Source organism: Zosterops lateralis, assembly GCF_965231275.1.
Source record: "Zosterops lateralis genome assembly, chromosome: 4".
NCBI classification, from domain to species: domain Eukaryota; kingdom Metazoa; phylum Chordata; class Aves; order Passeriformes; family Zosteropidae; genus Zosterops; species Zosterops lateralis.
Genome location: NC_139765.1, coordinates 24,303,756 through 24,317,447, shown reverse-complemented (window position 1 = coordinate 24,317,447; position 13,692 = coordinate 24,303,756). Strand labels below are relative to the sequence as shown.

The window sequence follows — 13,692 nt, the reverse complement described above, 5'->3', positions numbered from 1 at the left end:
TCTGTTTTACAGGCCTTTTGAAAATGAAGGCTTTGCAAGTAATTCAAGTAAGTCATCCAGAATAATTAGTGAGTCTTGAATTTATTTAAAACATAGCCTAAATTACTAGTCTTTGCAGATTTGTGGCCTTCATTGCTTCATTTGTATCTCTTACATGTGAATTTTGTGATGGACCAAAGAAAAACACTTAGTGAAATATCATTGTGAAAACACTGGCAACACACTAAAAGGTTGTTTCTGCAATGGAGAACACCTACTTTAACACATCCGTTCTAAACATGATTTGAAATTAGTTCCTCCCAAGCAATGGTATCATTTACCCATACCTGCCAACTGAAAATAACCACACATAGGATAATGTTTAAAATGTAATTTGCCTGGGCTGTTTTTGAACAGAAGATCAGATGTGAGATAAATTGTGATACTTAAAGCAAAAATCCCATTTTTAACCTGAGAAATATAGAGGATGACAAGGGACCATGTTCCTCCAGAAGCCACCTCTGCGCCATGACTGTTTTACTTCTACTTTCAGGAATTCCAGAATAGACTTTTTTTTACTGCTGAGAATATGAAGTTATCCTGTATTCTTTCTTCTCTCTGGCCTGTACCTCTTGTCTGTGAAAACATTGAGGTACTTAATCTGCTGTCATCTGCTACTGAACATTACTGTGCTGGACTTGTATGTCCCTCTTGAGTTTGTTAGCCAGCAAGTAAGCCCCACACAGTCCTTCGTGATGATTCAACAAAAGTATAAAAGTTGGAATCCAGAGGTTGGTTTGGTGCTGAACTAAAAGAGCTGGAGTGCTCTTTTCATGTCAGATGCTGGATGGCTTCTTTTATTTCCTTTGTTTTCAGTCTGAAGAATCTTAACACTCTTGGGAGAACTGTGATGGTTGCAGTTCTGTCCGCATTACAGCTTGTGTCAGGAATGTGTTTTTGAAGTGAAGCTCCTGACTGCACCTGCCTACTGTGCCTTGCTTTGCACCATAAAATGAAGTTTGAGAGCTGGATTAAATTGGAATGAAAATAAAGTGGAAAATAATCTGTCTAGAGCTAATATGCATTCAGTCCATGGGACCAGACTACAGCTTGTCTGGCACCACACCTCCAATTCACCTTCACATCCAGAATGTGAATGTTACTTCCTCAGCATCAACTTTGTTTCTGTTTTGGTTTTACTGTGCTTTCCTACATGTTCATTTAGATTAGCCTGTGATGCAGATCAGTTCCTGTACATCTTGAGGCAAATAGCCATGGAAAAATCCCTGAGCCAAGTGTGGGAGGAGTGAAAGGTTTTGTTGTACTTTACAAGCTATGTAGCGTGCAAACTCCCATTGGTAGCTTTGTTTCTCCTGACTGAATCTAAACCCCACATGAGATTTATTCTACAAATTGGTGCCCTAAAAGAGAAATTTCATTGCAGGCTTCCATCAACACAAGGATTTTGGACACTGTAAATATGAGGAGTGGGAGATGACACATTTGTGTCACCTTAAAGTGAGAATGAGAGTCATGCTACTCCTCCTGTCCTTGTTCCTAACAGAACTGGGAATTGCTTACTTTGTCCCATGTGGAATTTTGTTTATATGGTAGAGTGGAAAGGCAAATGTTTCAACATTTTTTTACCAAGTACACTTAATCTCACTTAACCTTCCCAAACCATCAGCCAACTACAGTGGGGCTTTGCTCCACTGAACGATTAGTGTATTGTAGTAAGAAATAAAACATTTATAGGCAGTGAAAGAGGATTCAAAATAATTGCGTTTTATGCTTCATTAATTCTTCTTGCTTTCTGTTACTACTTTATGTAATCTTTTACTAGTAGCAGGATTCATTAGTTCAAGATCAAAATTCTCAATTGCCTTCAGAAAAATGGTGGGAAGCAAGTCTTCACCTGCAGCTGATATACCTGTGATCTGAGCTAGAATGAATGCATCTTCAAAAAAGGAGAGTGAGTTTTGATATTTATTCAGGTTTTGGCCTATTTTGTAACAGTGCAAATAGACAAGCTTTTTTGCTATTTGCATTTTTTTGTAGCTATGCAGAGATGATCTTCCTGTCCTCACAAAATACAAGTTAAACAAAATCTGCTGTCTGTGCTCAACTCTTTGAACTCTGTTGTGCTGTAGAAGAACAGTCAGAGGCTGTAATTTTTTAGTGTTGAATTTAAAGGTTATGGCTATTGTAAGGTTTTGGGGGGGAGGAATATTAAACACCCCATTTTTCACTCTTGAGGAGAGTGTTTAAAACATTAGCTAATGCACATCTGAGTAGAAAGTTATGTGGAAAGTATCTTCAACTAAAACAGCAAAAATTTTTAGGGGAAAGACATTTGGCAAATATAGCAATACTATGTTATGCAAAATATGTGGCTCTTTTTCTCTTTTTCAAGATTTAAAGCTTCACATACCATTTGTTTTACCATCAAGATTGTGATCTTTGGCTTCTGGCTGCAAACACTAAACACAGGCAAGAATGCAAGATTGTCATATGGCCCAATCCTGCAGGAAGGCTGTTTTGACCATCACATCTACCCAAGTACAGAACACAGGTTATGCTTAGGCATATTAGTGCTGACCATCATCCAGACAAAGCTTGTAGTAGCTGGTCTTCTGTGTCCAGCACAGCTATCACCACAAAAAGCCAAGGATCTTTGAGATACTGAATTTGGGAAGCAAAGTGCTTGCCACATGAGTTTCTAAGGTTAAATCATGTCTCTAGACTTCAACATTTCAACCCCAAGATTTGGCCATACATCCACACTTGTGTTTGTGTAGGGTAGCTAAAAAAGCTATTCCTGCTTTAGCCTTTACCTGATAGTCTAACTACTTCTCAGTTTAGAAAAAAAAAGTTTTTTAAATTATGCGCTTCTAACTTTATTGCTGCATGGCTCAATAATTATGTTCCTATTTTCTTATTTATTCTTATTTCTTGTTGTGAATCTTGTTGATTTAGTGTATGTGTGCTAATTTAAGGAGACCTGTCAGTTGAGGATATATATAATATATAATATAATACATAATCAACCTTTGGTTCCTGTTACATACAATAGCTACAGTAGAACATATTAAATGTCAGAAACTAAACAAAAGAAAAATAAGTTTTATAAATTGTTTAACTGTTAATTATGGAGTAGGAGCATCTTTCTGTGTTTGTCAGAGAGAAAAGAGAGGCAGCAAGCTGTTGGAACCTACAGGCACAGAATTTTTCATGACACGAGCTGTTCTCATGTATCATGCTGGTGACTTCAGGGACCATTCTTCTTGCCTCAGATATATTTTGTCTTCTACATAAGGGCCAGGATAGATGAACTGCTATGCCTAGGTGGAGTTCTACTGACTTGGAACTGTTGCAGTGTGGCTACACAGCCGACATTTCCAGGTTGTGGTGTGTTCTATTAGAGCTGCAGCTAAATGCATTGCTTTAACACCCTGAAATATGTCTTCCTGCTATGCAACGTGTCTCTCACTAGTTTACATATCAGATGTTTGTAGCGACATTCTAGCAGTTTGAGGAATCTATTTATAATAACAATGCAAAAATAAAAATCTTCACTTCACTGCCACCTCATGTGTGCTGTTCTGCACATTGGCAACTGCTTCTCTTTCATGCTTTCGAGCTGGAACTGTAATTTTGTTTAGGACAAGGAGTTAAAAACATAAGATGTGGACTGTAAATATTGTTACTCCATACAGAAGCTGCAGCTAGATTTCTAATACTCACTGTCATGCTCTGAGAGTAACACTGGAACACTGAGCAAGTATTGTAATTTTTTTAAAAAAAGTAGAGGACATTTGCAGTTGTCCTCTACATTTTTTCTGTTTCTGGTGTGTTGCACAGAAATCTGTAACTGGTTTTAGTTTAATTTGATTGTATACCTATAACTTGTCTCTAGAATCATTTGCTGGTTATTTGACTTCGATCATTTTTCTTGAAGCACAATTTCAAAGCCTTCAGGCTTCGTGTGTAGGAGGCTGTATGTACATTTAAGGGAAGAGTGTCATTGTCAGAGGACTAATAACTGCACCTGCTTTGTTTGTATTTTTAGATATCTGTCTGAGTGTGTTTTCCATGTGTTTATATGATCTATGATTAACAAGACATGATTGGAATAATAAAATTCATTGTATTAGGATGGAAATATGCTGTTTTACCTTTCTGAAGCTGTAGAAGGAAGACCATGCTCAGGTATTTGATAGGCTGCATTTGGTCCTTGATCACTGCCATGACAGAAGATTTGACTCTGCCAGTTGCAAGAGAAACATAATAGTTCAGGGAAGTAAAGTCTGTTAGGCAATACAGTTTCTCCCTTCGTGTTCCCACAGTTGTCTTAGCTTCATTCTTACTTGCTGTCTGGGAATGGTCTCTGCTTTTTGTGACCCCATACCTTTCCCACCCTGGGCACTCTGGAAAGTTACCAGAAGAGTTTGCAAAGGCCAATTATCCATGCAAGAAACAGGCCTGAAGTCTGGTCCACGAATGCATGGATCAAGGGTTCCTGGTAGAAGTTCCTTGTCTCTCTTTTCCTCTTCATTTGGAGGTGGTATAATCTTGATTGTAATAAAGCTTCGCCATTTTTATTTTTCATTTCAGGATTTTGGTAATGTCTTTTGAATGTCAAGAGTTAATGGCAATGGGTGGAGCAGATTATACATTATTTGTATTTGCTGTAAATGTTTTCTGACACAAAGCCATAGCCACAGTCATCCACAGATCTGATAACTGTTACCATGGGTGACAGTTTCCATTTTGCTACTAAAGAGGATGAACTTTCTGAGAAATTGCATATATGTTAGATTTTAAATTAACTCAGTGTTGGGCCTTGGCAAAATCTTAGTCCTTTCTGCCAATAATTTCATGTTTACTGTGACAAACCTATACTTCAGGATTTTCATACAGGTAATGAAAATCTTAAACTTCAGCTGTATCTGGGATACTGCTGCACTGAAGTTACTGACAGTCTTGCTGAAAGTAGTTTCTGGAGAGGTGCCTGGTGCAGGCATTGGAAGCAGCACAGCTGGTGAGTGTCTCAACGGTGAGCTGAGCTGAGGCAGAGTACCACAGTTCTCCTTGCCTGTGTGCTTCAGCAGCCAGGGCAAGCCATGCACAGGGAGTTGGAAAGTGGCTCTTTTTGGTAAAAACAGCTGCATGTGTTGGTACACTGTGCAGGTTCAAAATGTTGAGCCAGGAGACAGGGTGTCAGGAAGGCAGGACCTCAGCTCTGGTTTCCACAGCAGCCTGAGGCTCACCAAACAGTCTTCTAGCAGGGACTTAATTTGGCTGCCGTTTTCTTGTGTGTGTGTCTCTGTTGACTGGAAAAACTGGGCAGTGGGGAAGTCTCAGTGAAGCTACAGCACCATATCTGTAATGCTGTACTTTGGCAGTGCTGGCAACAGCAGCAATGTGGGAAGGAGCCTTTCTCCAGCCTTTCTTCTGTTTGGGACTAGGAACATTCATATCCTTCAATCCTTCAATCACAATAACATTCTCATTGGAGGGTGTCACTGAAGGGCAATGTCACTACATTTCTTTGAGTGCCAGAGATGTGTTTCTTACCTTCATGAACATATTTGCATTGACTTTTTTAGGTCAGTCTTAATTTTTAATTTTCTGAGTTTATGTATTTTAGGATTTGAATAATCACAATTTACCAGTTGTGGCTTCTTTTCCTATCCTTAACTTTATACTCATATTTTAGCCTTAATCCGAGGTAATTTACCAGTGGTGGGGTATGGTATCAAGAATTCTCAAGTATGATCCGGTCTGTGTACTGGATGAGAAACTCACCAGAGCTGCAAATGGAGAAAAGGATGCTGATGGAGATCTCATCTCTCAGATGTGTATTCTCCAGCCCCTTTTCATATTTCTGCAGCATACAGCAGCTCTTTGACACTGCCCCACTGGCAAGATGACAGCCCCTTCTGTGCATGTGACCCAGTTTTCTGACACCTTTTTCTTCCACGCTGTGAGAAATGCTTTTTGAAAGTGGGGTGAAGATGAAGGGAGGAAGAAAGTGCTAACTGCCTTGCTCTGTGGTTCAAGTTCTGTGTCTCTTAGCAAATCCTATGGGTGGGAGCCCCACCCTCAACCAACAGCGGAAGTCATCGAGCCTATTTGCAGCACTTTATCTCATCTTTTTACGAAAGCATAGTAAACAAGAGAGAGAGACCAGAATTCGGTTGAGAACAGGGGTAAATAGCTGCAGCAGAAGGCCTTTTGAATTAAATCAGTGTGTCTGAGTTGGGTTTGGACATGACATAAGCTTCTCCTTGTCATAGCAAAGGAAGGCTTTTCCTTTCCCTTAGGAATGGGTCTAACTGAAAAGCAAAGTATTTGACTCAGCATTCTGAATTTAGCTGTAGCCTTTCTACAAACATTGTGTGTTGTCTTGCCAACTGATTTGCAGTTCAGATATCACCTTGTTGTCTATGATGAGTTAGATACTATGGCCAAAGAGAGTTCATGTGCTTCCTCTCCTGTCAGTCTACAAGTCTGATAGCCTCAAGTAGTGATTTACTGATTACAGAAGGCTTTGCAGCCTCTGCTTCCCACAAGGCACTTGAGTTATGAACATCTGTGCAGATCCTTTTGCCTTTCTTTCTTCCCTGTGTTTAGTTCCATGCAAACCTCAGTGTCTTCTGTCAACTGCATAAGCAAATGCAGGGTGTATGGATATTTTGACCTCCTTTTCACAGCAGTTGGGTCAGTCCTCTTCCCCTGCTGTGTTTCATTTTTAGAGTGTCTCAGTCTGATTCTGATTCCACTTACTTCTCACACTAGGTAACAGGAACTCGGAGGTCTGCATATGATTATCTTTGAAAGCTTTGCATGGGTAAAATCTGCTTTTGTACACTGCGAGGTAAACTCCAAACAGAAATGTTTGTGCCATTTTGCCCAGCTTTTTGTCTCTGCTGTTATATTGAAGATTTGGGTTTGATTCCTGAGCCTTGATTCAGTCTTTTGTTTATAGCAGCACTAGTTTGGTGCTTTGCAGCAGTGTCTCAAGGCCAGGCTGGATGGTACTTTGAGCAGTCTGGTTTAGTGGAAGATGTTGCTGCAACCATAGCAGTGGGGTTGGAACTACATGATCTTTAAGGTTTCTTCCAACCCAAACCATTCTGTGGTTCTGTGATTCATTCACACTTTGCCATCTGCAAAATGTGGCTTGGACTGAGGGAACACTGAACTCAGGCACTGCAGTTTTCCTGTTTCATAGGAATTAATACATTGATTTGAAGTGAAGATTAGCAACTTTTATCTCTGGGCTTTTTATGGAAAGCTGTGGGTCAATGTAGATGGTCTTGTGTGCTGCTGCTTGGTTTTGAGGGGTCAGATAGAAGAACACAGTTGCAACATATAGCTGCAACATTTTTGAAGCAGGGTGGAGGCATGGAACAGTTGCATAATTGATGTACAGGGAGGTTTCTTATGGTAGCTGAGGATGTGAACACAAAGATGCTAATACTTCAGGAATTTTGGAGATGAAGCATCAAAATGCTCCACAACAGGCAGCAGAGAGATTAAAGAAATAGGATGCGTGTGATAGGTATTTCATTGGATACTTGCTAGCCAGCCCATCTCTGTCAGGAAAGCCAAGTCCTGCTGTCAGTCATCTAAAGGTGAGGGGTAAAACTCATCCTCCCAGCAGCAGATGTTACAAACTGCCACAGTCGTCCAAGTGAGACAAAAGTGTGAATGACTCAATGAAGGTCACCTGCTGGACTGTGCTGTCCCAAGCCCCATTGGTCATGCTATTGTCCCATCAGTCACTGAGACTTTTTTAGTGCTTGTTGGGCCATTAGTAACACCAGGCTGTTTTCCTGTGGTGAATGGAGCAATTTTGAAGATGTGGGGGCCATGGTTCAGAAGGATGGGGCTCCTGCTGCAGTGCTGGCCTTAAATTCAGCCTCTCATTTCTGACTTTATCTGGCAGGGCAGTTGTGCTCAGCTTTGCTGATGCTATTATTTGTGGAGCCATGCTGTAAACCAGCATACCAATCCAGGTTAAAATAACTCTTTCAAAACAACTGTGATCGGAGTCCGCAGGCAGTTTTGTCAGCTTTACCGAAGGCTGACACGCTTTGTCCCAGACCTAGGCACAGGAACGAGGGCAGAAAGTGGAACTGCAGGTTACTGATACTGAAAATGGCATGTACATATCATGTAGAAATAAAATCAAAAGGCAGGCAGGAGGTAATCTAACTGAAATTGGGTGTTGCAGAAGTTACTTCTTCATTGTCAACTATTTCTTTTCTGCATACAATGGGAAAAAAATGCCAACAGCTCATACTGCTGTTGTAATTTGGCAGGTTTGGTGGGGGTTTTTACCTCTGGCAGCACTCTGTTCTCATTAGGGCTCACTCAAAGGTAGCTGCATAGTTAGATCATGGATTCAACTTAAATTTGGAGAGGGGCAAGTGCCATGGAGAGGTGCAGGACATACTTTATGGCAACAGTTCCATAGTAGAGGTCCCCGTGCACTGTAAGTACAATTGAAGCATCAACAGCAAGGCAGAAACATGTGGGACATGGAAAAGTGGGGAAAAAGAGATCATTACTAAAGCTGGATCTATCAGCAGACTTAATATTTGTTGAAATGCTTCCCAGAGAATTCAGGGTGTTAAATGTGTTTTTGCACTTCTTGGGTTTAGTAAGGCTCTCAAAACAGCCTTGCCTGATGTTTTTGGAAGCAAGTTTGGACTACTTTGAAGCTGCCTATGCAACTTGTGAGGGAACAGGATTGGAATAAAGACTTTGTGTCAGACTTAGAGGTTGCGTTGAGCAGGATGGTTGGGTGGGATGGGAAGGGAGAAAATCAGTGTTTGATATGATTCAGTATTTTCAGTGATTTGATGTTAACAAAGAAACAGTCTGCATATTTGTTAAGCTCCAGGTTAGTAGGCTGGGGGGAGGACAGGGCTGGGACTCACAATGTTTGGAGAAGCCAACAACTACAGAATAAAATGAAAGAAAAAGGCAGAATGTCTACATTTTGTAACACCTAGTCAGTGGTTTGGATTGAGGATGAAGAGTGGTTGGCTTGGTACCAGCTCTGCAGAACAGGATTGGAAACCTTGCCTGGATTGTGAGACAAGCACAAGTGAAGGTTGTTTGTTTTATGTACACAAAAAAGGCAAACTGGCTGGGACCTGTGGCTGAGAAGTGTTATTGAATGATCATTTAACTCTATAACAGCTGATAAAGCCTAGGCTGGAATATGTACCCAGTTCTGGACAACAGCCTTCAACAAAAATGCAGCTTAAATGGAAGGAGTCCAAAAGAGACTAAACAAGCTAAGGTCTGGATAATGTTACCTACAAGAGAAGGTTGAAGCAACTGCCTTTGGTTATTTAAGATATCAGAAGATTGTAGGAAAACCAAAGTTTTCATAAGAGATAGATGCAAAGAGGAAGAAAATAAATTATTGTCTGTAATGTTTGCAGGTAAAGTGGGGGAACAAAGAGTATAAATTGTAGGAAGGGAAATATAAGTTAGACACTCAGAAATATTTTAAATAGTAAAAACATTTGTGTACTGGGATAATTTCTCTGCAATAATACTACATTTTTTCATGAGAGGTCTCCAAAAACAGGTTAGACAAACTACATAAGGAATAGTTGAGTGTATTTTATGCAGGCTGAGCAGTCAGAAAGCATCAGGTGTTTGGAGTTTCTTCATCTTTAACCCTCTGTTGTTACATCTGATGCTTCAGGTCTTAAGGGCTGTGGACAGAGTGAGATTGCTGCCCCACACCCCCCTGGTTCACACACTATCTCAGCTACTCATTCACATACACTGCCAGAATGAGCCACCACAGCTGATATGGCTGAGAACAGTAGGGCTTTATCAGTATGGGTAGTTTTGAATGGAATGGATAAAACACTCTGGTGAGCAAGCCAGATGGGTTATGAGGCACAGGAACAGTTTGGCAGGGGTCAGTGCTAAGTGGCTGGGAAGGGCAGTGGTAGGAGCTCGAAAAGGGGCATATCTGCACCGTGGGTCCCCTTTAGAGCTCACCCAGAGCCTTATTGCTTCTGAGTTCTTCATAGGATTATATTTTTAGATTTTTTTATTTGCTGTAGTAAAGTTAACAGAGTTGCTCCACAGCTCTGGGCTAAGTTGTCATTTCAAACCTAAAAAATATGCAAGGATTAGTTAACTTAAAATGGAGTATGATTTTACAATAGAGACACTATTCTGACATATCAACCTCATCCTATATTGCTGAGGTAAGCAGTGAAGGATTTGTGTCCTCGTGACGTATTCAGAGGTCGAATATGAAGTTCTCTGTCATGTTGCCAGCCTAGAGAGCTACATCCCAGTGCACGTTTCCAGAGGACTAGTCATGAGAGACTGGAAGTGTTCTTTACTAGATTATTCCTGTAGCAGCTCTGCATTACTTACTATTAAATGCATAAGTGTTTTTCTTTTTTCTAACTCAGGGATTCTTTTCATGCTTTGTTCTTTTGTATGCAAGAGTTTTCCTGGACTACTTGTGACCCCAGCTGAACTCCTGCAGTTGACTTTGCTGACCATTAGCTGTGGTCAGAGAAATGTCACTTAAAGTTCATCTGCTGCCTCATATTGACAGCAGAGGTAGGCAGGAAGGGGAGAGTAAAGAATTACAGCTGTGTTCTGGTAGACAGCTTTTGAAGACTCAAGATGAATCCTGCCTCACTTGTCTCCAGGGTAGATGTTTATGCAGATTTAAATGTTGCTTGGTATCTTTGCCCAAGTGGACCTGAGCTTTTATTTCGCTTTTCTGTGAGATGAACACAATGAAGGGAAAGCACATTGAGGTTCAAGCACATGCATATTCACAAGCAGCTCACTCGACTTGAAAAGAGTGTTGTTTGTTCTTTGCTCTTCACTGAAGTGACACGGTCAGACTGCCCAGGACACCTCATTGCAGGCATCAGCTGAGGCCTTGTTGGTGCTTCGGCTAGATGGGGAAGTTTTTTGCATTATTTGTGTACTTATTGCAAAACAATATCCCTACCATATCTTGTTAGTTTATCTCAAAGTGCATTTCACAGCTTGTGTAACTTTCTCTGGTGATTTCTCTCTGTAATCAGATTTTTGCAACTAATCTGAAAAGGAACTGTTTGCCTCATTGTTGTAGGGGTCTATTTACTCACTTACTGTGGTTTTCAAGTATTGTTAATTTATCCTACAAACTATTCTTCATTCACTTCTGTATAGTCCACATCCCACCTATGATGCCTGGCCTGTTCAGAATTCCTGCCATGTGGACTGAATTCTACTTTTTACCCCATTGATGTGAACCTAGAGGTGATGCCTTTCCCTGGTCTTAAACAATTGAGAGCTAGACACGGTTAAGGAATAAGGGGGGTTTACCTCAGCATTTTAATAAGCATCCTCATGGTGCACCACTTCATCAAGGTGGGATGCACCGCTATGCACACACACAATAGATCGTGTATACAATTTATAGACCTTTATAAGACAAATTTGTCTATAGACAAATTATCATATCTAGCAAGGACGCCCCAGTGGGAGGCATGATATAGCATGATATTCCCCCATCGGAGGAAGTCCCCAGCTGGATGGGCCAAATCTCTAGTTTACAGGATAAGTTCTAGAGGGGGCCTTGGTTTCCCAGGATAGTGTAGGGTTTTCTGGCCTCCTGCAAGGAGGCCTTTAGGCTGTTTCATCTCCTGGCCTAACAGAATACTAGGACTATGCTAAGTTATCAGACTTAAGGAGTTACAAGTATGCATGCTAAGAATACTGAGGATACATAAAAGTTATATAAAACATATATAAAAGAAAAGGCAAAAAATCATCCTTACATCAGAGGAACTCTCTAAATTTCACAGAATGTGTCTTAACCCTTAACAGAATGAAATGGAGTCTGTACTCCATTTCATTCTGTAGGAAACGGTGTGGAAGGCTCCACATGCATTAGAAGTAGTTTCTTACATTGCATTTATGCAGGGGCTTTTATTTTTTAAGTCTTTTGAGACTTCATTATGAACTTATATTTGAGAAATACTTAATCATTGGTCTTAAGTGAAAAACAATATAAGCAGACTATTTTTCACAGAACCTGGATGCAACACTTCAGAGTTACTAACTCTATGAGATTAGTTTTCTTCTTCAAAAGACTTGCAACTTATTTTTAAAGCTGAAGTTCTTTAACTTTTCTGTTTAGTTGGATGGTAATTCAGACAGTTTAAGATATGAGTATTTCAGAAATATGAAAAGAAATTATTATGCTCCCTTCAGCTACTTCTTAATACAAACCCACAGTGTGGTTGTTTTTTAAAAAAGACAAGCTACTTGCAGCTTCAGGGAAACTGTGAGGAGCTACTGACACCATCATCACCCCTTGCTCTGGTTTTACTGTGGGACGTGAGCTTTGTGTGCTCCAGAGGAGCCAGGCAGAGTGAGAGATTCCTCCAGGGTTAGTGTGGTCCTGGACAGCAGAGGATCAGTTTCTTAAAACCTGATCCATTTTGGCTCTGGTTTTAAACAGAGTCTGAGGGGGCAAGGTCTGTTCTGTGGAGAGCTGAAGTGAATTCTTCAAGCTGTTGTTTTCCATCAATAGACAGATGTACTTTTCTCTCCAAGTGTCCCTGTTCTCATAATTTCTCTTACAGAGAGTGGTATATATGTCCTGTGGACCTGCAGGATTTGCAGCCAGTCCTTGCATGTGTACAAAACACAGGTGCAGATTCAGGAAAGACTTGCAGCTTCCTTTGACATTAAAAGATGGTAAAGGGGATTTACAGTTCATTAGCATTGTCCCCCATCTTTCCAACTGTTTGACTTCAGTGTTTCAGAACCATTCCCGTAAGGGTCCTGGATATCTTACAATCTGTTGAAGCTTGTAAAAGGCTTTTTTGGGGGGCTGTTTCTGAATCATGTTCTTGGACCCAGCTTTGGAAACAGTGATTAATTTGACTAGAAGTGTACCTGTATTAGACTCTCCAGTGGCCCACAAAAATTTCAGATCAGTTCCTGTGTTCCTGTGCTGTCAGATGGAGTATGGCAATTCCCATTGCTTGGTATCATCTAGAGATCTGCCTCAGTGTGTTTGAAGATGCAGGAGGCGGTTGCTGCAGTGTGTTTGTTAACTTAGTTGGCCTGAAGGGTTGTGCAGTGAGAGAACTTCCATCATTCTAATTCATTCTCTAAATGCTTTTCCTCTCCACAGCTCTGAAAAGTCCAGCTGCATTTCATGAACAAAGGAAGAGTTTGGAGCGGGCCAGGGTAAGACACAATATAATCTTTAGTGTTTTGGGAAAGTCAGGAATAGTATGTCTTGTGTTTGGGGCATCCTGTATCTGGTTAATGAGGCATCCTGTATCTGGTTAATGAGATGCAGAAGGGAATTGTTCATATTCTGGATGTAATTCTGTAGTCAGAGGTGTATTGAATGGGTTGTTCTGCAGCTTGCATGTGGTGTTGGTTAACCTCAGTGAACTAATTGTGCCTAAAGCCCATTGAATATGGTGCCTGGATTTTCATCTTCCAGAAAGATGACTCTTCTTCCCCACTTGTCCATGCACTTGACATTTTTATTTTTATGGTGTGTGTTTTGGCCTTAAATGCTATTAAATGCTCATATCCAGTGGAGCTCAGTTCCATATTTGAGGAAAGTTTCTCTGTTACCTGCACATGCAATTTTTACCTAGAAAACTAGAAAAATCGAATAGAGAGGATCCC

At 40.6% G+C, this 13,692-nt stretch overlaps 1 protein-coding gene across 8 annotated transcripts in view; it reads left to right on the top strand.

Moving 5' to 3' along the window:
• MRTFA (myocardin related transcription factor A) overlaps positions 1 to 13,692 on the top strand; it is a 106,459-nt gene that overhangs the window by 78,583 nt on the left and 14,184 nt on the right. For all 8 annotated transcript variants that reach the window (XM_083859404.1, XM_083859403.1, XM_083859405.1 and 5 more), the window contains one exon: positions 13,181 to 13,236. In XM_083859404.1, the coding sequence (XP_083715530.1) occupies positions 13,181 to 13,236 (56 nt within the window). The remainder of the gene's footprint in view (positions 1 to 13,180; positions 13,237 to 13,692) is intronic.